This window comes from Lagenorhynchus albirostris, chromosome 1 (assembly GCF_949774975.1).
Source record: "Lagenorhynchus albirostris chromosome 1, mLagAlb1.1, whole genome shotgun sequence".
NCBI lineage: Eukaryota > Metazoa > Chordata > Mammalia > Artiodactyla > Delphinidae > Lagenorhynchus > Lagenorhynchus albirostris.
The window spans coordinates 188,016,203-188,042,038 of NC_083095.1; the positions used below are offsets into that span (position 1 = coordinate 188,016,203).

A 25,836-nucleotide genomic window follows, 5' to 3' on the forward strand; every position below is an offset into this window, starting at 1 on the left:
ATTAGTTTCCTATGGCTGCTGTAACAAATTACCACAAGCTTGGTGGCTTAAAGCTACACACGTATATTCCCTTACAGTTCTGGAGGTCAGAGATGTGAACTCAGTTTCCCTGGGCTGAAATCAAGGGATAGGCAGGACCGTGCTCCCTCCAGAGCCTCTAAGGGTGAATCTCCTTCCTTGTCACAAGCTTCTAGAGCTGCATTCCTTGCATTTGTTGGTTCATGGCCCCTCCCTTTATCTTCAGAACCAGCAGTGTAGCATCTTCCTTCGTTTGTCACATCACCACCTTCTTCTGTACTCACATCTCCCTCTGTAAGGATACTGATGAATTACATTTAGGGCCCACCCAGATAATTTAGGGTAATCTCTCCATCTGAAGGTTCTTAACTTAATCATGTCTACAAAGTACGTTTTCCTGTATAGCAGTCACAGATTCCAGAGATTAAGACCTGGGCATCTTTGGGGCTTTTACTCAAACTACTATAGCACAGAATCATGGAATTCCATAGTTGGGAAAAAGCCTTCGGAGCCCTCCTGGTACCTGAATTCCTTAGTTCTTCAATTACACATTGAAGCACCCAGGTCCATCTTTTACAAGTTCTTTGTTAGATTTAAGATGAAAGTTGCTTTCTCACAGTTTCCACTCTTTGAACCTAAAACATCATGGGTGCGTGTATGTCAGTCATTCCAGCTCCTATTGGTGAATGTAACATTGGGAGTTCTTTTACCCAATAATGATCATGGAACTTAGCTGAGAAGAAAAGTAACTATTTTTTACAGAGTTAGTGGAAAGTAGATATTTGGATTTGGGTGATTCAGTCTGTATTGGCATCAACTTCCTTCTTCTGAGCTCTCAGAGCTGCAGATACCTCTGATAGTGCTACTCTGCTCTTTTCACTCTTGTGTGGCATACATACCAGATTCTTGAATTTGTCTAAATAAAATTCATCACCTTTTTTCCACTAATTTTTCAGATCCACCAGTCACTGACGATGGGTGGGCTATTTACAAAGACTACCAGTATTATTTTAGCAAAGAGAAGGAAACCATGGACAAGGCACGAGAATTTTGCAAGAGGAATTTTGGAGATCTTGTTTCTATCCGAAGTGAAAGCGAAAAGAAGTTTCTATGGAAATATGTAAGCATATGATTAATTTAAGAATGGAACAGTGACATGTGCTAAGCAAAGACAATGTCTACGATTGCTACCCCATGGTGCAATTTCCAATTATGTGCTGAATTTGAACCTCCTAAGGTCAGGGGTAAAGATGTGAGTGTCAGGGCAGGGGTGCTGGGTATTGGCCATCGCAGAAGTGAATGACCTGATTGCTGGAGTATTCAGTGGAGAATCAGAGAACCCAGAAACAGTGTTTAGCCTGGGCTTTGGGAGAATCCAGGCTTGATGGCTTTGAGTTCACTAATTTGATTTTCAAAGATTATCATTCTTAACTAGTTGATATATATCAATCCTGGACCCTTTGTGTTTAGTGCAAATTGATTATAATTTATGTCTTAATCTTAACCAGATTCTTGGTTAATAGATAGTACAGCTTGATTATTCATATAAAAGTCTTTTTTGGTTGTGCCAAAATTGTCAGCTAACAGTGAAGGTATAATTGGTTTCTTTCCAAGCGTCCTTGGCTTGATCTTTCTCTTTAAAAATCTTCATGGCATCTTTATTGTTTTCCAGAAAGGAGGTAAGAGGGAGAGAAGGAAAAAAATAAGTTCAACAGTAACGAAAGAATAAAAATTCATTTGATCACAAAGGTATTGGAGTGTAGCATGACTTATCTCCATCTTCGTAGATATACCGTGGTTTGAAATTCTCAGGATCTTTCCTAATATTGCACCAGTATATTTGTGGGTGGAGAAGTCTTTCCTTAGACACATAATCCCAAATGGCTACTTTGTTTTAAAGAACGTCTTTAATAGTGTCTAATGACATCTGATGTTACAGAGAATGTCTTAAGGTATTTGCTATATAAATGCAGGTTGTTATATAATGTGCATACTTTTCCTTTTATTTCTATGAAAACCATTGAATATACAACAAAGTTTCTGTCTGAATGCCTCCTTACAAAAGTCCCCAAATAGCCTGCCTCGTTAATCTGTAGGTTTTATTTAAGAATTTGCTTATCATCTAAGTACAGATTGAACTACATGTAAACTTCCATGTTCCAGGTCAACAGGAATGATGCACAACCAGCATATTTTATTGGTTTATTGATCAGCTTGGATAAAAAGTTTACGTAAGTAAATCAAAATAGAACAACTTTGCTTAGGACAGTGCTGTGATGAGCAACAGAAAGTGATTTTCAGATTTTGGTTCTGCTGAATGAATGTAAAAAAAATCCTGCTGGGCTCTCCGTCTACAAAGCATCTTAAAAACAAAAACCAATTTTTTAAAATCCTGTTCAATATTTCAACATTATAAATCTCAAACAACTCAGACTCTGATTGAATCTTGCAAAATGTCACCTCTCTTTGTTTCAGGAGGTCATCAACTGTTAGTAAATCGTCTGCTAGGAAGATGTATTATACAGATATGAATATTGAAGCTATTTGAAAAATTATTCCCATTTGGACTGTCCTTGGTGCCTAGAACCAAAGGGGCCTTTCGTGTTGCCCCTCTTCCTGCTTTCAGAGCACTGCTTTTGAAGTATTCTTTCAACTGCCTGAAATGCTTTCCCTTCAAAGGAATGACTATATTGTTTTTCATTAGGTTCAGGGACCAGCAAGAGCTGCAGGAGGGAGGAAATTAGTACATTTTGGGGGGTTTCTTTCCTTGTTCATCAGTACCCACGTTCTTCTAAGTTTGAAGAGCAAGCTTGTCTTCCTGGCTCCTGCACAGATGTATTAACCACATATGTTCCATGTGACTGCTGTTGCCATTTTTGGCAAGAAAGACCCAAACTCACTCTCATTATTTTTAAAGATCAGAAATGGGTGATGCTCCTTTGGACAAGCATCCATTTTAACCATCCTCCAAATGAGAGGATCGGATTCGGTGATCTCCTGGTCTCCTTCCAGCTCACGAACGGCCCCCGAATTTCCATAATTTATGAAAATGAGTATTGGCTCACCTACCTTAGGGGAAACCAGAGTAAACATGAAAATCAGAGAAGAGGCCCAGTGAGAAACTCTGTATTCTCCGTCTGTCTGTGGGTGGTTTTGTTTTGTGGGACTCATGCCTAAGAAGTCCTATGGGAGGATGTTTACTTCTGGTGCACTTCCAGGGTAACTGGGATCTCCATTTCTTCTCTCACATCAAGAATAAAAGTACTTCTTCCAGGGAGGGAAAAGAAAGCAGACGAGCCAGGCATCCAGTTACTACAGGAGACCTCAGTTCCCTGGGGGAGCACCCATGACCTGTGGGGGTTTCCTGCTGCTCTCTCTAGAAACCTCTCTTCTCTTTGCTTCGGATGCTGTGCTGTCTTCATCTTGATTGACTTGCCTGTTCCCATCACTAGGCTGTAGCCAACTCTGCTGATTGGATTTTTGCTAAACGGCTGAATTTTCTTTTCCAGTTGGATGGACGGAAGCAAAGTGGATTATGTGGCTTGGGCCACAGGGGAACCCAATTTTGCAAATGATGATGAAAACTGTGTCACCATGTATTCAAATTCAGGTAGATAAGATCACAATCTTCTTGAATCTGCCTTGTGGTGTGACGTGTCATTTGCTACGTCCTTAGGCTAAAAGTAGCAAGTTGTGTGCTTAAATCAGACAAGAAAAGGAGAGAGAATCAAGGAGAATTCTAATTTTAGCAACATAACTGTTCAATTTGTAAGGAGAATGGATGCTTAACATTTACTCTAATTAAATGATACAATCTGCTCACTTCTCATTTTATGAAACATGTTTTCATGTTCTGAATGAGGAAAGTATCCAGAATGTTTATCTATCTCCTTTATCTCTATGTCTTTATCTGTAAAATGGGAATAATAACAGAATGTATCAGTTGTTGAGAAGATTGAGATAATACATCTAAAACACTAAGCAAATGCTTTGTATATAAAGTTTATTAGATGATTATTATTAGCAATTACTGGCTATTTAGATAATAACCTGCAACATCTAGTATGTGCTTTGCTCATAGTAAACTCTCTATAAAGTTGAACTATTATTGGTTTAAGTGAAAGCGCAAAAGGGTATCACATAGATCTTTCTTCTCTCTTGTGTAAAAATGATGTTTGTAGCATAAACCATTTTTGAGAATCCTTATAAAATATAAACACATTTTTAAAATTTATTTATTTTTTTGGGGGGTAAGCTTTTTATTATCTTTTTTTCCCCTGTTGGTTATTTATTTTAAATGCAGCAGTGTATAGATGTCAATACCAAACTCCCTAACTATCCCCCTCCCCCTTCCCGCCCGGTAACCATAAGTTCATTTTCTAAGTCTGTGAGTCCGTTTCTGTTTGGTAAATAAGTTCATTTGTATCATTTTTTTTTTAGATTCTGCATATAAGCAGTATCATATGATATTTCTCTTTCTCTGCCGGACTTATTTTACTCAGTATGACAGTCTCTAGGTCCACCCATGTTGCTGCAAATGGCATTATTTTATTCTATTTCATGGCTGAGTAATATTCCATTGTATACATGTACCACAACTCCTTTATCCATTCCTCTGTTGATGGACACTTAGGTTGCTTCCATGTATTGGCTATTGTAAACTAAACACATTTTAAAAACTGTTTTTAACTCCTGTATATAAAATAGATAAACCACAAGGACCTACTGTATGGCACAGAAAACTGTATTCAATATCTTGTAATAACCTATAATGGAAAAGAATTTGATATATATAACTGAGTCACTGTGCTTTACACCCAAAACTAACACAACATTGTAAAGCAACTGTACTTCAATACAAAGGTGTTTTTTTTAAAAAAAGTGTTTTTAAAAAAGTTTTTTTAAAAAACAGTGTTTTTAAGCATGTAAATCTAATTTAACTATTCTGTTCTTTGTCAGGGTTCTGGAATGACATTAACTGTGGTTCTCCAAATGCCTTCATTTGTCAACGCCATAACAGTAGTATCAATGCCACGGCTCTCCCTACCACACCCTCGGTCCCAGGAGGTTGTAAGGAAGGTTGGAATTTTTATAATTACAAGGTACTAAGAAAACTTAGTTGTAGTCACGTCACTGACTAGTGTGGAGAGTAGCAATGCAAATCTTTCAGCTTCAAGTTAATGTTTGCTTGGCTCATCACTTTAAAAATTTTAGGCAAGAATATGTGGAAATTCCATGTTAAATTCTCTGTGGGAATTGATAGTAGACTTGACGGTATTACCCAAATAGTCATGCCCTTTGTCCCAAGAGAGAAAAAACTTTGCAAAGAAAGCTGATGGGTAATAAAACTAACAATTTTTTTTTCCTTTTTTTTTTTTTTTTTTTTTGCGGTACGCGGGCCTCTCACTGTTGTGGCCTCTCCCGCTGAGGAGCGCAGGCTCAGCGGCCATGGCTCATGGGCCCAGCCGCTCCGCGGCATGTGGGATCCTCCCAGACCGGGGCACGAATCCGCGTCCCCTGCATCGGCAGGCGGACTCCCAACCACTGTGCCACCACGGAAGCCCTAAAACTAACAATTTTTTGCATTTCTATTTGGTTGTGAGCAAATGTATATTTAGCTCTAATCTTCATGGATCATTTTGATTTCTTTAGAGCAAATACTGTTATCTTTATCTAATCCCTATGATTTTTTTCTCCTTCCATCCGAGTGTTTCAAAATCTTTGGATTTGTTGAAGAAGAAAGAAAAAATTGGCAAGAGGCACGAAAAGCTTGCATAGGATTTGGAGGAAATCTGGTGTCCATACACAATGAAAAAGAGCAAGGTGTGTGGGCCGTTTTACAGTCAGTGATGAACATAAATATGTAACTTTTTCCCCTAAAATGGTAGAATGTTGCTTATAGTAAATGAATTTTTGGTGTTCCAGAGTAAAGACTAGGAAGGGAAAACAAGCACATGTTTGGAGCTATTTTATTAGCTGTAGGCCTTATGCTGAGCGTTTTACATGTAAGTTGCCTTTCCATTTTCCTAACAAGTCTATGAAGCAGGAATCATTAGTCCCTTGTGAATGAGGAAATGTGCTCAGGAAGCCTTAGATCAGGGAGCTTACAGGGCAAGGGGTAGGACTGGGAATCAAACTGGGTCTTCCAGCTTCAATTCCATCTGTTTCTGCCAAACCAGTTTTTTCACCAAAGAGTCAAAGAAGAAGAGTAGTTCCAGGAATAAAATTAGAAATTGCTTATTTTCCATTTACTGCTCTTCTAGTCACTTGATATAGAATTTATAATGCAATAAAACTAATTTTTCAATATGAACTTTGAACAAATTGAGAAAAAAAATTTGATAAAACGTAAGGATAAGCCAGAGCTTTGAAGAACAGGATGAAGAAACACACCACTTACATACAGCAGATTGTAAAATTCATTATACTGTGGTCAAGAGAAAGGTACTTGACCCCTTTCACATGGTCTTTTTGGGGCCACCTTACTGGAAGTAGATATTAGGTTAAATTAGTTACTTTAAAAATGATGTTGACCAACTGCGGGCCTTTCAGATGACAGCAGCTAAACTGATGAAGGTTTGGAAACCACAGCCAGCAGCGAGTGAGGACGGTTTGAAAGACACTAGGTTTCACAGCCTGGAAAAGAGGATGTGAACTTTGAAGGATCGTCCCACTAAAGAAGGAAGACTTAGAACCCATGTGTGGCAGTTACAGGGAAACAAATGTAGGCTCAAAATTAGGAGGTTATTCTAACAATTAGAACGAATTGGATGGGATGCTTCGTGAGTTCTTTTAAAGGGCTGTGAAAATGCTTTTGTTGGAAGGTACTGAAATGGGTGCCGCAGAGTCACATGTGTTGACTGGTATGTAGCATGGAAGATGCCCAATACATATTTGTTGTGTGTAGGAATTTAGGAGATGTCGTTGGGGAAAGATGTAGACTGGATGATTTCTAAGTTCCCTTTTGGTTCTGAGGTTCTTTGACTTCCAAAATCATTTATTGGGAAAAAATGATATACCCCAAAAAAGATAAGAAAGAAGAGAGACCTTGGAACGCTGTGTGGCGCTCTCCTAAGTGTTAATTTCACTCCATAAATGCTACCATGTGCTTTCTTGGAACACATTCTTCAGTAAATCAACCAGGCTTTCACTGAGAACCTTTGACAAGTTCAGCAGCTTGCCAGACACTGAAAGAAAAGTGTCAAACCATAGCACACAATAAAAAAAATTCAGGAATATAATACTCACGTTTCTCTAACTGGTCTACCACATTCTGGGCTTAGCTACCCAGCAGAGAAACACAATAATTGATTCCCTCTCTTAACCACAAAGAGCTGATTCTTGCCATAACAAAATTAGAACCTGGGTCATAGAGATGTGCAGAAGGGAACAATTTTCAGATAAACTAACATTATTCCTGGCAACACAGGCACACGCTGTTGAATTCTTTCTGTGGTTCTTGGCAGAAAACAAGTCAGTGTTGAAATATTGGCAGGTAGAGCTTTTCCACATTTCATTTCAAGTTGGGGATAAGGCAAGAGTTATGATCTTATTTAGGAAATAAAAAAAACCAAAGTAAATATCTACCCATGCTCTTTTCTTTCTGAAAAATATTATAAGAAATTTCTTTTCTTTTTTTTTTTTTTACTTTGAGTTAATAGAGAAATAAGCAAATCTCTGAGCAGTGTCGTGGCGTCTATTACTCTGCCGAAGAGTAAGCATGTAGCAATGACCCTTCTGTGGAACTGTTTGTTCATGAATAAACAGATAATCTCTGTGGCCTTCTTTCTATTTTACATTTTCTATTAGTAACCCAAGTGCTTAGTCATTTGGTTTCCTATTTGCATTCAGGAGTCGTGTTTAAGCAGAGTTTGGAAATTGTCCCGTAGAGTCCGTGCTCATTCACTCGGTCCCATCTAGTGTCCTTGGTGTCCACAGCTCCTGGCAGGTGAGGTTGCTGGCCTCAGAAGGCGGCTGCCATGGTGTGGCAGGCATGGGGATGGGCTGCTGGAGAAGGGTTGGGGAACATGTATATTTAAGCCTCTTAGAGTTTCTGAATATTTGCCACCATCCTGTCTGCCACAGAATTGATAAAGAAGCAAGAGGCCATATTTGTCCTGCTTTCTCTGAATTTCTCTCCCAGTGATGTGAGCACTTAGCACCAGGATGCCCCCTGGGTCCAAGCATGCGCAGTGGGTGTGGATGGCTGCTGACCCCTTAGGAACTGGCTGTCCTGGAGGAGTTCCATTCGGGAAGCTCTTTTGGTTTGTCAGTCCAAGGTGGTGATCATTTGACAGCCTAATGCTTTTTCGTTTTGACAAATAGTTTCTATTTTCAGAACTTTTTAAGGTTAAGAGCTCTCTTTGGCCCCTAGTTATTATTATATTGGCCAAAAAGTTCGTTCGGGTTTTTCCATAACATCCTTTTTTTTTAATCTCCATGCCTTTTTAAAAAAAAAAAAACTTTATTGCAGTATAATTGCTTTACAATGCTGTGTTAGTTTCTGCTGCATAACAAAGTAAATCAGTTATACATATACATATGTTCCCATATCTCTTCCCTCTTGCATCTCCCTCCCTCCCACCCTCCCTATCCCACCCTCTAGGTGGTCACAAAGCACCGAGCTGATCTCCCTGTGCTATGCGGCTGCTTCCCACTAGCCATCTACTTTACGTTTGGTAGTGTATATATGTCCATGCCACTCTCTCACTTCGTCCCACCTCACCCTTCCCCCTCCCCATATCCTCAAGTCCATTCTCTGGTAGGTCTGTGTCTTTATTCCCGTCTTACCCCTAGGTTCTTCATGACCTTTTTTTTTTCTTAAATTCCATATATATGTGTTAGCATACAGTATTTGTCTTTCTCTTTCTGACTTACTTCACTTTGTATGACAGACTCTAGGTCCATCCACCTCACTACAAATATCTCAATTTCGTTTCTTTTTATGGCTGAGTAATATTCCATTGTATATATGTGCCACATCTTCTTTATCCATTCATCCGATGATGGGCACTTAGGTTGCTTCCATGTCCTGGCTATTGTAAATAGAGCTGCAATGAACATTTTGGTACATGACTCTTTTTGAATTATGGTTTTCTCAGGGTATATGCCCAGTAGTGGGATTGCTGGGTCGTATGGTAGTTCTATTTTTAGTTTTTTAAGGGACCTCCATACTGTTCTCCATAGTGACTGTATCAATTTACATTCCCACCAACAGTGCAAGAGTGTTCCCTTTTCTCCACACCCTCTCCAGCATTTATTGTTTCTAGATTTTTTGATGATGGCCATTCTGACCGGTGTGAGATTATATCTCATTGTAGTTTTGATTTGCATTTCTCTAATGATTAGTGATGTTGAGCATCCTTCCATGTGTTTGTTGGCAGTCTGTATATCTTCTTTGGAGAAATGTCTATTTAGGTCTTCTGCCCATTTTTGGATTGGGTTGTTTGTTTTTTTGATATTGAGCTGCATGAGCTGCTTGTATATTTTGGAGATTAATCCTTTGTCAGTTGCTTCATTTGCAAATATTTTCTCCCATTCTGAGGGTTGTCTTTTGGTCTTGTTTGTGGTTTCCTTTGCTGTGCAAAAGCTTTGAAGTTTCATTAGATCCCATTTGTTTATTTTTGTTTTTATTTCCATTCTTCTAGGAGGTGGGTCAAAAAGAATCTTGCTGTGATTTATGTCATGGAGTGTTCTGCCTATGTTTTCCTCTAAGAGTTTGATAGTGTCTGGCCTTACATTTAGGTCTTTAATCCATTTTAGAAGAACCCGAGCGAACTTTTTGGCCAACCCAGTATAATCAGGTTATCTTATTTATAGAAACAGGACACATGCTAACTAGTACAGGATGACCGTGCGTGAATTAGAAAAATGTACCTCTTCGTGCAGGACGGTAGGCAGCCATAACCCAGATCTGGGTGTACAAAACGGAGGGTGGGGCATAGGGTGGATTTCAGCCTCCCCGGCCCCAGCGCCCCAGGGTCCTTGGGTAGGGCACAACCTATACAACTATCTGCAGTGACCCAGATGAAACCTAGACTTCTCTTACGAGAAACAAAGTCCAAAGTTGACGTGATAACATGCTGCTCAGGTTAGAATGTGTTTGTTTTCATGGTAAGTGCTTTTAAATGATAATAAAGACATTGATCACATGCTCGGTATTTATAAATTAATGTATTCTGAGTATTTTTGATATTGGAGTCTTTCCCCTCAAAGTTCACAATGATCTTGTGAAACTTTCTTTCAGCATTCCTTACGTATCATATGAAAAACTCCACTTTTCACACCTGGACTGGGCTGAATGATGTCAATTCAGAGCACACGTTCCTTTGGACGGATGGCCGAGGAGTGCATTACACAAACTGGGGGAAAGGTTACCCTGGTGGGAGAAGGAGTAGTCTTTCTTATGAAGATGTAAATATCGCTTTCCATCACCTCTCCATACACTGTTGGTTTGCTTCAGGTCGATGTATTAGTGGTTAATCTTCTGTGAAAAATTCTGCCAGAGTACTCCTTGATCCGGTTCATTCTTGCGCATTTTAACTGTTTCAGACTGAGCCAGCCTTGAAGGAAGGGGTATACATTCAGTTAAGAACGCTTCATCTTTGGGTTGGGGGTGGGAGGACATAGACGGTGATGGTAGCGAGGAATAGGGAAAGCCAGCTCCAGTACGGGCCCAGGCTGCCGTCAGCATGTACGCTTGAACCCAGAGTTAGCAATGTTCTCTGCATCAGCTACCCCTAAACTCTTGAAAGTGTTGTAGTATTTGGGGTGTAGTTCTGCAAGCTCCTACTGCTTCTGAAGTTATCGTCGTCGTCATCATCATGATTGAGCTACTGTTTGCAGAGTGCTGACTATGTGTCAGACACTCTGCTAAGTGCATTAACCTAAGACACAGACGATTGCTTCTTTTTTTAAAAAATTAAAAAAGTTTTTTTAATTATTTATTTTTTAACATCCTTATTGGAGTATAATTGCTTTACAAGGGTGTGTTAGTTTCTGCTGCATAACAAAGTGAATCAGCTATATGCATACGTATGTCCCCATATCCCCTCCCTCTTGCGTCTCCCTCCCACCCTCCCTATCCCACCCCTCTAGGTGGTCACAAAGCACCGAGCTGATCTCCCCGTGCTATGCAGCTGCTTCCCACTAGCTATCTGTTTTACATTTGGTAGTGTGTATATGTCAGTGCCATTCTCTCACTTCGTCCCAGCTTACCCTTCCCCCTCCCAATATCCTCAAGTCCATTCTCTACGTCTGTCTTTATTCCTGTCCTGCCCCTAGGTTCTTCATGACCATTTTTTTTTTTTTAGATTCCATATATATGTGTTAGCATAGTGTATTTGTTTTTCTCTTTCTGACTTACTTCACTCTGTATGACAGACCCTAGGTCCATCCACCTCACTACATATAGATCAATTATATTTCTTTTTCTGGCTGAATAATATTCCATTGTATATATGTGCCACATCTTCTTTATCCATTCATCTGTCGATGGACACTTAGGTTGCTTCCATGTCCTGGCTATTGTAAATAGAGCTTCAATGAACATTGTGGTACATGACAATTGCTTCTTTATTTCCCTGTTTTTAATCTTACATCATTGAAGCTGACTAATCAGTGTTAAACACCATACTAGGCATTGTGGAATCCATGAAGGCACATAAGATTTTATTTTACCTTGAAGAAGCTTACACCTAAGCTAGACCCCAAGTCTTCTACAAGAAAGACGAGAAGAACAATATGAAAGTGTGTAATGAGAAGATCAGCTATAAAGCATGATAGTAGTTAGGAGGAAAGAAACTTCCCGTGGGATGTAGTGATCTAATCAGGCAGCACATATCTGTGGAGCTCTTCATTTGATGGAAAGGAGGCATGTGAAGAAGAATGTGGGTCTTCTTCCCAAGAAGTTTAAAACATCATGATTAGGGAATCATGGCAAGAGGCTGGGGAAGGTTGTGTTAAGTGGGAAAGGTGAATAAAGTCTTTAAGAAAAAGGCACAAGATGGGTTTGGGCGGAAGTAAAGAGCTTTAAATATAGTAGGAGTGTCATGCAGAAAAGAAATAGGCGTCAACTTTAGAACGTGGAAAGCAGAATTCAGAGAAATTTAGATGCCCTGAGAAAGAGTTTGGACTTTGTCAGATAGGCAGCAAAAAAAAAAAAAAAAAAAAGTTTTGAGCAGAAAAACAATCTTATCAAGATGGCATCTTTATGATAATTAATTTGGTAGCTCTGTGTGGGGTAGATATATTCTGGTTGTGGGTAAGTGACTTTCGGGGGAGAAATTCTTTCAATCCTTATTACATAAATGAGGGCTGAAAAGTAGACTGGAGTGAGATAGGGTTTGCTTAGAAAGATTTCCTGGATGAGTGGTAAATTTCATTTAAAAAAATTCAATGTTGCACAAGTTTTTTTGTTTTTTAGAACATAATGAAAAGGAGAAACAACAGAAACAAACAAAATCTGTAAACTCACCTTCCAGGAAAAAAACAACAACACTGTTTTGTTGGTTTTATTCCTAGATTTTTTTCTTAGTGTGTGTAAAAATATAAAGTTTGTATTCCACAAAACTGGAATCAAAACACATATATTGTGTTGTTACAATTTCAGGACTTATAAAATGGAGAGGATTAAATGTAGTTTGATAAAGAGAGTGGGAGAGAAATGTTCACATGCATTGTGTAGTGGAGACATGCTTGTTCTGTGTAGGTTTCCTGGTTTAGAGCAGAGATGCTGAGCCAGGATAATGAAAGATAAGAATAGCTAAGAAGGGGGATGGGAATGAGCAGAGAATCTTTGAAATGTACAGTTAGGGGTTCCTGATAGTTGAGGCTCATGGGATAATGAGGCTGGAGGCTGAGAAGATGTCTCTGGCCCTGGTGAAAGCTGTGGTAGCTTTCAGGGAGTTAATGAGACTTCTGACAGCAGCGTTTCTCAGAACCAGCTCCAAAGTTTATCCAATTCTGCTTAATTTTCAATTAAAATAGCAAGGGTTCAGTGAGGGATCTGCGTGAAAGTTGGCCAGTAGCATGGAAAGTAGGGATGAATTAAACATGCTGTAGATGAATTAGGACTATCCTTAAAGTTGGAGGTTAGGGATAAAGGATTTTTTTTTTTTTTTTTTTTGCTTATTAATGAATTGGTTTAAATAATTATCCATCCACATTTGGCTTTTTTTTTTCTTCTCCATGAATATACAGGCTGACTGTGTTCTTATTATCGGAGGGAAGTCAAGGGACGCAGGAAAATGGATGGATGACACCTGTGACAGTAAGCGAGGTTATATATGCCGAACACCTCCCGGTAAGTCCTACCGGACCACGCTGGGCTGGAAGAGGTGGGGTTTTTCCATACTTTTTAAAAAGTGACATTCTTCTCAATTTTGCTGTGCGCCTTAAACTGCTCTAAAAAAACTAAGTTTTGTTTTAAAAAAGTGACCCTTCCCTTGCACATCAACACGTTGTTTTTAAAAAAAATTTTTAATTAAATAATTAAAAATTTTTTTTTGGCCGTGCCGTGTGGCATGTGGAATATTAGTTCCCTGACGAAGGATCGAACCTGCGCCTCCTGCAGTGGAAGCACGGAGTCTTAATCACTGGACCGCCAGGGAAGTCCCCATCAACATGTTTATTTCTCACTTTCATCCATGGATGGCTGTGACAGACAAAAAGGATATTTTCCGTAATTTATTCATGAATGTGCCCCCTCATCCATTACCAGAAAGTTTGCACAGGTTAAACTAGAGGTTGAAACTTTTTCTAATTTTGTTAGAAATTTGGGATGCTTGCTTACCTCTACCTTAAAAGAAAAAAATGTCAGAGTAGGGATACCTCACTTCAATTTGTGTAATTTGAGAACCGTTGCCCCAAAACACCCTATATGCCTCATTACTTGTTATATATTCTGTGTCTCTAAAAATGTAGATGTCTTATTTGTGGTCCTTTTTTCATCTTAGGAAGCCTAACTGTGGTGCAAGGAAAATAAAACAGATATGTGGATATCGACCAAGAATCAAGATTATGGTCGTGTGCATTTTAGTTTCGAGTGAAATTAGAATAGAAACATTTGGCTACATAAGAAGAGGTTCAGAAAATAAAAGATTAGAGATGAGGGTTGAAGTTGAGGTGGGTTGCTGTCACCCTGAGCAGAGCTCTCAGAGGAGCTTGAATTAGAAGCTGCTTGATCTCCCGGATCTAACAAATTTTTCTATACTTTCTGGGGAATCAGGGAACTGATATCAATTTCTGACAATGACTGAAAATCACTGAAGATATTTTCAGATGATTGCAAAGTCCTGCAGGAATTCTAACCTCCTATTGATCCAAAAGAAGGTCCAGGCCATGCCGCTTTTCTCTCTCTGCTACACCCTTCGAGCACCAGAATCTTAGGCCACTGGTAATGCATCTGTGCTTCCACACTTTGGGGAAAGAGGGGAGTCCCCTTCCAGGAGGGAATGATGATTCCTAAACTTGTTTAAAATCTTCTTTTTCTTCTTCCTGTAAACACAAGGGATAGAATATTTGCTGCCAACAAAAGATATTTTGACAATTTTTAATGACTTAGGTTTCAGGAAAGGTCGACAGTGTTAACGTGAAAAAGGCAGAATATGAAATTTTGTAGACTACTGATGATGCAAAAAACACTTTGAACCCCCTTAAAGAAAAAGAACAAGAAGGCGATGGAAATGCATCAAAATAGGAATAGTGGATGTGTTTGCATCGTGGGATTAAGACCTTTCGTTCCTTCACTGTACTATTGTATTTTTCTTCATTTATCAAAAACTGTCTCTTTCTAACGCTCTCTCTCTATGTATATATATTTGCATTTATATTATATATAATATGTCTATACATCTATATCTCTCTATATATATATAACAATTATGAGGAAACACTAAAATATTGATGTGGTTAGATTCTAAGTAATTTTTTTCTCATTTTTATGCTTTTCTATATTTTCTAACATTTCAATAAAGAATGTGTGTTCAGTATTTTTTTAAAACAGTGTTGTTTTCAGGAAGTCCCTGGTGGTCCAGTGTTTAGGACTCAGGGCTTTCACTGCTGGGGCCTGGGTTTAATCCCTGGTTGGGGAATTAAGATCCCGCAATCTGTGCAGCGTGGCCAAAAGGATAAAATTAAATAAATAAAAAGTAAAACAGTGTTGCTTTTATTCATATATATGAGTATGTATGAATGAATATATATGAATTCATGTAAATATATAAAGATACCTAAATAAAAACGTGAATGAACACATATGAATATAAAACACTTAAGAACAATCCCTTGATGAAATTTTAGAAAATACAGAAAAGCATAAAGAGAAAAGATTACCCATAATCTAACCACCTGAAAGTAACCTCTCAGTGATTTAGTTTTTTCCTTATAATTTTTTCTATGAGTGTTTTAATAAACAAGCGAATGAGCTAATTTCCTGGCTGCGTATAGCCTTTGGTGAAGCTTCTTAAAGCTTTCTCTCAAGCTTCATTGGGCACTTTTAGCAGTCCAAAACTCTTCCCATGTTGTTAAGACAAACCCAGCTCTCTCCAAGCTGGGAAACGATGAGACTGTTTACTTCCTACTGGCTGTAACATGTAAGGATCCGGGGCTGGATCTCTTGGTTTAATGCTATTCTATCAACACACGGTGGCAGCAACAGCAGAAGAAAGGGGAGGCTGCCCTCCTTGCTGAATTAAAATTGTTGCCTTACCAGATTCTTCAAAAGAAAGTTTGGCATTCTTGGAGTGACAGAACAAGGCACATGGTGGGTTGGGTTGGTATGCAGTGGAACAGGTTGGAGAATTGGCCAAGACAACATCAGTAGACAGGGACATCTAGAACCCTAGACTAGGGGTTGGCAACCTTTTTCTGTAAGAGACAGATTATAAATATTGCAGGCTTTGTAGACCATGAAGTTTTTGTTGCAATGACTCAACTCTGCTGTGATCGCAGACAATCATAGACAGTATGTAAACAAATGAGCGTGGCCGAGTTCCACTGAAACTTTATTTATGGACACAAATTGGAATTTCATGTATTGTTTACATGTCACAAAATATTTTTCATTGTTTTTTTTTCCCCAACCATTTAAAAACTCATGGGCTACAAAAACAGACAACAGGCCAGATTTCACCCTCTGGCTGTCATCCGCTGACCTCTGTTCTGCCCTAAGGCATCAGCTAAGGCGCCCAGAAACAAGATTTTTTGGGGTCTTGACAATAAGTGGCCCAAAATATGGGTGGGTCTAGAGTCGTTATTAGAAACGCATGCTGAGAGATTGAGGAGGAAAGATCAGAAAGCCAGAGTGACGCCAGCTTGCAAAGGCTTCAGTTTGGATAAGATATGGGGCTCACATGGGAAATCATGATAAGATTAAAGCGTGATCCTGAGATCAAGGTTAAATGAAGTGGAAACTGTTATATGGCTTCATTCCAGACCATAAACCAATTTCTTGAAGGTACAGGATTCACAGGTGAAGTCAAATAGATACAAATAGATGCAAATTCATGGGTGGAATGGAACAGAGTCGGGTGGGGGAAGGGAAGGAGAGGAAGACTGTTCTTGACCTTAAGATTTGACCAAGATGGAAAAAAAAAAAAGATTCGTGTTGACAGGATGATAGATGTTCTTTAATTTATGAGATTAAACTGTGGCGTGTCTTTCATCCAGATACTAGATCTCATAGTATTTGCAAGTCTTTTTGGTTTTATAGTTTAGAAACTTGATCGTGTATTTACCTTAATATTCTAAATAGCATTTGGAAATGACTTAATTCAGTCAGGCATACGGATTAAAAAATAGAACTTTGTGTTCTGGTGTGAAATGGCTCATGAAAATATGTTTAACACCTGACAGTTTGAATTGTGCTGTTCAGATTCTTTTTAGGATGTGTGAGGTATAGAAGTCATGTACTGATGGCGCTCAGGTAATGTATAATATTAATGGAAATAATTTTTTATTCCAGACCCTTCCTTGCCTAGTTCTCCAACAACAATTCCAACAGATGGCTTTATTAAATATGGGGAAAGTAGCTACTCACTCATGAAATTAAAGCTGCAGTGGCATGAAGCAGATGATTATTGCAAGCTTCACACTTCCCTGATCGCTAGCATTCTAGATCCCTATAGTAATGCGTTTGCGTGGATGCAGATGCAGACACTGAATGAACCTGTGTGGATCGCCCTGAACAGTAACTTGGTGAGATGCTGGAAACATGTGCGACGTGACATGATCGACAAATTGTGATTGAATATGATTCTCTTCTGTTCATTCTGTTGAATACTTGTGTGTAAAAACCTGCTGGGCTTTGGAAATGATACTGACATGTACAAGACCCAATCTCTCTAGGACCCAGTGCAAGGATCTAGCAAGTTAGTGATGTTATGTCAGAAATCAAACTAAGACTTACCTAACTGATAAGTATTATTTTTACTTTCCTTAGGTTTTTTATATAGTGTTACTGTATATTTTGAGTATGAAAATTAAGTTCTGCATCTAAACAGTTTTATTTATTAACTTATTTCTTTCTAGTGTCATGATGACAACTATGGATAGGAATTAAGAAAGGAATTAAGAAAGCGTCAGGGGCATAGTTCCTGGGCGATGAGGATATTCCTTATTTTTTGTGGAAAGTCATTCTAGAGTTGCTATCTCTTCTGAAGCTGGGCCGCTTCCATCCGTGTGTGACAGATTTCATTGCGGTCAATTCCCTGTATTCCATAACAGAGAAGGAAGGTTGGCAAAAGATGGTGTAGAGTGAGGGTTGAGACACAGAACTAAGAGTGGTGTGGGAGTTGCCAACATTTTCCTAAAATGAGTCTTCTCTGATGCCAGGGGATCCATCTATCCTCCATCCATCCATACATCCATCTAACTAGTCAATCAGCAAACTTCCTAGTACAATAAACAGAGATGTCAACAAGTAATCAAGAGATAATACAGTGTCAAAGAGAGGTATATACAAAGTGCTGGGAGAGGAGAGAAAAGCGATCATCTGTGCAAGGGGAGAGGACCAACAGGGCTTCTCTGAGAAAGTCAAACTTTACAGATGTGGTCTGGGATGGTGGCTCATAAGGAAGGAGTACCAAGAAGAAATAAAAGGAGGTAAGGGGGTAGAGCTGGAAAGCAGACTGGTGCCAGACTTTGTAGAACTTCTTCCACCATGATGCAGAGCTCAACATTTACACTTCTTGCAATGCGTATTTCCCGAGTAGGTTAGTAAACATTTAAAAGTAAGTAGTTAACACAATGATTTCTGTGTTTAAACTTAAGCACGGCATCTTTACTTCTATGTTGGATCTATTTTTAGTAACTAATTCTCTTGATAATTCATATATTTTCTTCTCACAAATATGGTCCCAATTCTCTTACGAGTTTAAAATAGGCTTTTATTTATTGTTAGAAAGATTAAATAGCTTTCCATTATCCCAACATTTATAGCTAAAACAATACTGTTCTATTTATTACATCTATGGAGTTAATGATTATGCCAGCATTATTTGATTAAATATGGTAGAATACTACAAAATTCTAACTCGAGATAATGCATGCTTTTGATTTTGTCATTAAATCTTTGGTAATTGCTTTGGTAAATTAAATAATGCAGTTAAAAAGGGGACAGCTGTTTGAATGGTTTAAAAATTCACTTATCTCTGATTAAAGTTATACAGCATCTGTTGTGAGGTTTTACCTGTAAAATTTCTTTTAGACCGTCAAAAGAACATTATTGATAAGTAGTCTTTTTGATGTTGTCAGTTAATTTGTATGTGACCATAAATTTGCCCCAATAAATTTAATAAGAAGTATGCAAATTGAATAAAACAATTATCTTTAAAAGATGCCATCAGATTCATTTTGGTTGAAAGACCACCTAACTGGAAGGTAAGAGACCTAGGCTCCTCTCTTATCCAGCCACGTCACCTTGCATAAGTCATTTGTTGTTGGCCCTGTTTCAACAGCCAAACAGTAAGAAGATTAGAAAAGTGTTTCTCTCGGGTCCATGAGTGCAAGGAAAATGACTTAGTTTTTATTATCATTTCAGTGATAATATAATACGTGTTTTATTTGTTCCAAAGGTAAAACCCCTCTTTTGCACTGAGGGCCTGCAAATAAAGAGAGTTTTCTAGAATAAGACATAGGTTTTTAAGTCTGTGTTTTGCAGAATAGCTTCCAACGATGTCTTCATGGGGAGCTTTAAGAAGTCATTTTTTCTTAAAAAAGGCTGCATTTCCTGAATTTGATTTGGTAGAAAAAATTTATAATGTTCTTTTAATTCCCAAATGTTGAAGATTCTTTGTCAAATCACAGTCTTAACTATACTTTTTACTCCTTGCTGGGTTCTTTTGGTATTTTCTAAACAAAGCCAGGCTCCACGTTAATAGTTGTTCTTGTTCTTGCAGACCAATAATGAATATGTTTGGACCGATAAATGGAGGGTGAGGTACACTAATTGGGCCAGTGATGAGCCCAGACTGAAGTCAGCGTGTGTTTATATGGATCTTGACGGCTATTGGAAGACAGCACGTTGCAATGAAAGTTTTTATTTTCTCTGCAAAAGATCCGACGGTAATTGAATCCACAAAAACAATCAAGGGATTTGAAATGTTCTCAATAAGCTGATACCAACCACCGTTGATATTCTTAAACAGTCACATGTTTTGGGGTGGCTTAAGGATAATATAAAACATATTCCTTCACCTAACCAAAGACTGACCTGGCAATAAACAAATATAGAGAGATCAAAATAACAGAGAGAGAAATTTTTCTTCGTTGCTAGAATTTATTTCCTCTTTATACATTTCTGAATTTTTATTATTGGAATAGGCCTCTGAATCTATGATGTCAGCGTCCTCAGGAAATGATGATTACTTTTGATGTTGACAGCACAGCTATATCAAAATAATTTTATCAGAATATGTGTAGGTTCATCAGAGTCAGTGATAATACAGTGATACAGTCCTAGAATACAGTTATAGAGTCGGACAGTGGTAAAGTCCTAGAATTCTACCTATACCATTTAGTTATAACATCAATGTCAGTCATAGCTAAGAAGGTTTTATAAGGGCTAGGATCCTAGAAAAAGAAAACTGTCTAGAAGGAAGACTGCCTTTGCAAATTATTTATGGTTGACCTTTTAGGGGAACTTATTAATGTCTTTGTAGGTTATCTATAGATCCTCATGCTTAATTATGAATGTGATTGACCGCCATTATACCATAGTACCTTCTATGGAAATACATTTTGTATGAAAAAAAATGATAAAGTAAAAAGAATACTCAATAATAGAAATGGCATATCCAAATGATTACCATTAGAGCTTAAAAAAAATAATGATAGGCGATGAAAATTTCCTTAATGGCTGATATATTATTCTATGTACTAAAGAAACTTCAGGTCTTACTTTATTTGAAATGTCTTTTTATTAACAGAAATCCCTGCCACTGAACCTCCACAGCTGCCTGGTAGATGCCCCGAGTCAGAGCACACAGCATGGATTCCTTTCCATGGTCACTGCTACTATATCGAGTCTTCATATACAAGGAACTGGGGCCAAGCTTCTCTGGAATGTCTTCGAATGGGTAAGTACCACATTTACCGTCAGAAAATCCCACAATCATCTATGTAGAGTACCAGGATGCTAGTAACACTGTATATTAAAAACCTAAGGAAAGTAAAATTACTTGTTTCTTTGTCTTAATAATTTATATTGTAACAGAAAGGTCGACATCATGCCCCCCAAATATAATTTCTAACGTAGCCTCAAAAGGTGAAAGAATTCTGGCAGAAAGCAGTGACTCGCTGAACAAGTCTTGCTGCCCTAATATTCTAAATTGTTAGGATTATTATTCAGAGTGTCGCGTTCATCTTTTATCACTGATTGGCTCAGGCTTCACAAGTGCCCAGGAACCATTTTGCTTTCCCATGAATAAAAAAGCATTTAGATCTGATTATCTTTGTGAATAAATACGAAACAAAACTCAAGTGACATGACATAGATGAACAATTTCCCTCCTGAAATAAAAATGTCAAATAAAGTGAACTTTTCAGGGTGCATTAAAAAATCTACTTAATTAAATCCCACCGAATACTTTACTGAATTACTTTGTGGCTAAATTTTGATTATGCCCTAAGTCAGGGCTCTTCATTCAACAGTGGCGAGCAAGGGTTACATGCTCATTTCCTTCAGGTTCACTCAAAAGTCAGTCTGGAGTTTTCACTTCTTTTTACTTTTATGTTTAGTTTTTTTCTTCAGTTTTATAGAGGTATAGTTGACATAAAGTTGTAATACATTTAAAGTGTAAGAGATGATGATTTGATACACATATTTGTTGGGAAAGGATTCCTAACCATCAAGTTAACATGACCATCACGTCACATATTTACCTTTTTGTGTGTGTGTGTGTGGTGGGAACACTTAAGTTCTAATCTCTTAGCAAATTTCAGTGATACCATGCAGTATTATCAACTGTAGTCAATTATACATTAGATCCTAAGACCTTATTTATCATATAACTGAAAGTTTGTACCCTTTTACCAGCATCTCTCTATGTCTCCCACCCCCCAACCCCCTGACAACCACCATTCTACCCTCTGTTTCTGTGAGTTTGACTTTTAAATTCCACCTATAAGTAATATCATGTAGTACTTGTCTGTCTCTATCTGGCTTATTTCCTTAGAATAATGCCCTCCAGGTTAATCAATGCTGTTGCAAACGGCAGAATTTCCCTATTTTTAAAGGCTGAATAATATTCCATTGTATATACATACTACATTTTCTTCATCATTCATCTGTTGATGGACACTTAGGTTGTTTCCATGTCTTGGCTATAATAAATAATGCTGCAATGAACATGGAGTGCAGCTATCTTTTCGAGATAGTGGTTTCATTTCCTTTGGATATATACCAAGAAGTGGGATTGCTGCATCATACGGTAGTCCTATTTTTAATTTTTTGAGGAACCTCCACACTGTTTTCCAAAAGGACTGTACCAATTTACATTCACACTAGCAGGGTTCCCTTTTCTCTTCATCCTCTGCATCATTTGTTATCTCTTATCTTTTTAATAATAGCTAGCCTAAACAAGTGTGAGGTGATATCTCATTGCGGTTTTGATTTGCATTTCCCTGATGATTAGTGATGTTGAGCACCTTTTCCTGTACTTCTCAGCCATTTGTAAGTCTCCTTTGGAAAAAAAAATCTGTTCAGGTCCTTTGCTCATTTTTTGAATTGGGTTATTTTTTTGCTATTGAGTTGTATAAGTTCCTTGTATATTTTAGATATTAAACCTCTATTAAGACATGTGGTTTGCAGAAAATTTCTCCCATTCAGGAGGTTGCATTTTCATTTTGCTGATGGTTTCCTTTGCTATGCAGAACCTTTTTAGGTTGATGTAGTCCCATTTGTTTATTTTTGCTTTTTTTCCCTTTGCTGTTAGTGTCAAATACAAAAAGATTAATGTCGAGGAGTTTATTGCCTGTGTTTTCTTTTAGGATTTTTATGATTTCAGGTTTTACATTCAAGTCTTTAATCATTTTGAGTTGATTTTTCTGTATAGTGTTAGAGAGTGGACCAGTTGTATTCTATTGAATGTGGGTGTCTAGTTTTCTCAACACCATTTGCATGGAATAATTTTTTTAATCCCTTCATTTTAAGCTTATGTATGTCCTAAAGTTGGAATGAGTTTCTTGTAGCATATAGTTTTCTTGTGTTTTTTTGTTTTTTGTTTTTTTAATCTATTAAGCCACTCTATGTTTTTCCATTGGAGAATTTAGTCCATTTATATTTATAGTAATTATTGGTAGGTATGCACTTAATATTGCCATTTTGTTAATTGTTTTCTGTCTGTCCTGACCTTCTTTTGTTCCTTTCTTCCTCTCTGCTCACTTCCTTTGTGATTTGATGATTTCTCAGTAGTATTACTTAGATTCTTTTCCTTTTATTTTGTGTATCTACTATAGGTTTTACTGTGTGGTTGTTGTGAAGATTACATGAAACAGCTTAGAGTTATAACAGTGTATTTAAAGCTGATAACAACTTAACTTTGAATGTATGCAAACAGTCTGTATTTTTACATTCCCCCGACATTTTATATTTTTGATGTCACAATTTACATCTTTTTATATTGTGTATACATTAACAAATTATTGTATTTATAGTTATTATTTTTTTTAAGATGTTGGGGGTAGAAGTTTATTAATTAATTAATTAATTTTTGCTGTGTTGGGTCTTTGTTTCTGCACGAGGGCTTTCTCTAGTTGTGGCGAGTGGGGGCCACTCTTCATCGCGGTTTGTGGGCCTCTCACTATCGCGGCCTCTCTTGTTGCGGAGCACAGGCTCCAGACACGCAGGCTCAGTAGTTGTGGCTCACGGGCCTAGTTGCTCCGCAGCATGTGGGATCCTCTCAGACCGGGGCTCGAACCTGTGTCCCCTGCATTAGCAGGCAGATTCTCAACCACTGCACCACCAGGGAAGCCCTATAGTTATTTTTAATACTTTTGTCTTTTAACCTTTATACAACAGTTATAGGTGATTTACTTACCACCATTATAGTATCAGAATATTCTGGATTTTCCTATACATTTACCTTTACCGTTGAGTTTTATATTTTCAAACATTTTCATATTACTAATTAGTGTCCTTTCATTTTAGCTTGAAGAATTCCCCTTGACATTTCTTATAAGTCTGGTCTATTGGTGATGAACTCTTTCAGCTTTCGTTTGTCTTGAAAACTCTTTATCTCTCATTTAATTCTGAATGACAGCTTTGCTAGGTAGAGTATTCTTGGCTGGAAGCTTTTATCTCTAAGCACTTTAAATATATCTTCTCACTCCCTTCCAGCCTGCAAAGTTTCTCCTGAAAAATTTGTTTTGTCTTACAAGGGTTCCCTTTTATGTAACAAGTTGCTTTTCTTTTGCTGTTTTTAAGAATCTCTCTTTGTCTTTAATTTTTGACAATTTAATATAATGTGTCTCAGTGTTTGTCTCTTTATATTCATTATATTTGGTACTCCTTATGTATGCTTCCTGGATCTAGATGTCTGTTTCTTTCCCCAAGGTTAGGGAAATTATCAGCCATTAGTTCTTTGAATAAGCTTTCTGCCCCCATCTCTCTCTTCTCCTTGAGTTCCTGTAATGTGTAGATTGATCCTCTTGCTGTTGTCTCGTAAGTCCTTTAAGCTAGCTTGACTCTTTTTGATTCTTTTTTTCTTTTTGCTTCAGGATATATTTGACTGCCCTTTCTTTGAGTTTACTGTTTCTTTCTTCCAGTTTTCTAGTCTGCTGTTGAACACCTCTACTGAACTTTTCATTTAAGTTACTGTGTTCTTCAGCTTTGTGATTTCTCTTTGGTACTTTTTAATATTTTCTCTCTCTGTTGAAATTCTTACTTTGCTCATGCATTACTTTCCTGACCTCACTGAGTATCGTTGTAGCTGTTATTCTGAACTCTCTATTGGGTAAATTACTTGTCTCTGTTTTATTAATATCAGTTTGGAGATGTATCTTGTTCTTTTGCTTGGAAGATATTTTGCTTTATTTTCCTTGACTCTCTGTGTTGGTTTCTGCACATTAGATAAAAGAGGCACCTCTCCCAGTCTTGAGTGGTCTTGTGTGGGAGATGAACCTCATCAGTCAATCCAGCCCAAGTTCCTGTTTGTCACTCAAAACTTTGTGGTTATACCAGCTGTTGTCTTTGTTTTTAGTGGCTCCCAGTGGTTGAGGGTGTGCCAATACCTGATGATATCCCAAAGGAGAGGATCACAGTTAGCACATAAAAGCAGACTGATTAGAAACTGGACCCTCGGGCACCTGGGAAAGTAGATAAGCCAGGTGTGTGTCTAAGCTCCTTCCAGAGACCTGTTGGTGACCTGATTTTATCATTGCAGCAAGTCGGAGAAAGAAGGTGGCAGAAGGGCCCACCAGCTCCCCCAGGAGGATCACAGCTAGCCCCTTGCTGCATGCAAATTAGCAGCTGGACCCCCCAGGCAGCAGGCTGTAAAGTATGCAGTCAGTCCCCTTCTAGGGAAAGACTGAGGGACGGGCATTTTTATCTGTTCCCTCTTAGCTGAGCCCTGGGAGAATAGCCATGGCAGGTGTTCGGTGCCCATTAACAACGGCTGCTTCATTTTCTGTGGTCCTATGGGTCTCGTGGCTGCAAACCCCATTAGCTTCCAGAGTTAGGCATTTGGGGGGGCCTATTCCTTCAAATAGAGGAACAGGAGCCTAAAAATTTGGGGTGCTAGATGTATGGTTGAAACCCTTCTCTATTCAGGGAGAAGCTGGCAATTAGGGGCTCCCTCCTGATTATACGGCACTGTGCCATGGGTGGGGTTTATGAAGAGAGTGTGTCTCAGCCTTTCCTACTCATTTAGATGTTTGTGTTTTCTCAGTTGCCCTATATGTAGGAGTCACTGAGTTTCTGGATTTTACTGATAGAATTGCTCTATGTGTAGGTGTTTGCTGGTGTGTATGTGGGAGAAGGGAATTTCAGGAGACTTATATGTTGCCACAGGGAGTTTAAAAACTCCCTATGAGTTTTTCCTTTAAATTCTGAGTCAGGAGAAGTCTACTTTGTCAGTTTTTGCTTCATGTATTTCGAGGCCTATTGTTCGGTGCATATATGTCTATATTTGTCATATCTTCTTGATGAATTAAAACTTTAATCATTATAAAACATCCTTATTTGTCTCTAGTAACAATTTTTGTCTAAAATCTTTTGTCTAGTATCAGTATAGCCACTCCAGCTCTTCTTTATTTACTATTTGCATGGAATATCTTTTTCCATGCTTTTACTTTTAACATGTTTATGTTTTTGAATCTCAA

At 38.1% G+C, this 25,836-nt stretch overlaps 1 protein-coding gene across 1 annotated transcript in view; it reads left to right on the top strand.

Annotated features, from left to right (window-relative positions):
- Nucleotides 1–25,836, top strand: part of MRC1 (mannose receptor C-type 1) — a 98,030-nt gene that overhangs the window by 61,405 nt on the left and 10,789 nt on the right. The window contains exons 17-26 of the mRNA XM_060121740.1: nt 975–1,138; nt 2,182–2,249; nt 3,528–3,628; nt 4,978–5,120; nt 5,727–5,841; nt 10,265–10,431; nt 13,219–13,321; nt 16,982–17,214; nt 19,416–19,581; nt 20,445–20,594. Of these exons, the coding sequence (XP_059977723.1) occupies nt 975–1,138; nt 2,182–2,249; nt 3,528–3,628; nt 4,978–5,120; nt 5,727–5,841; nt 10,265–10,431; nt 13,219–13,321; nt 16,982–17,214; nt 19,416–19,581; nt 20,445–20,594 (1,410 nt within the window). The remainder of the gene's footprint in view (nt 1–974; nt 1,139–2,181; nt 2,250–3,527; nt 3,629–4,977; nt 5,121–5,726; nt 5,842–10,264; nt 10,432–13,218; nt 13,322–16,981; nt 17,215–19,415; nt 19,582–20,444; nt 20,595–25,836) is intronic.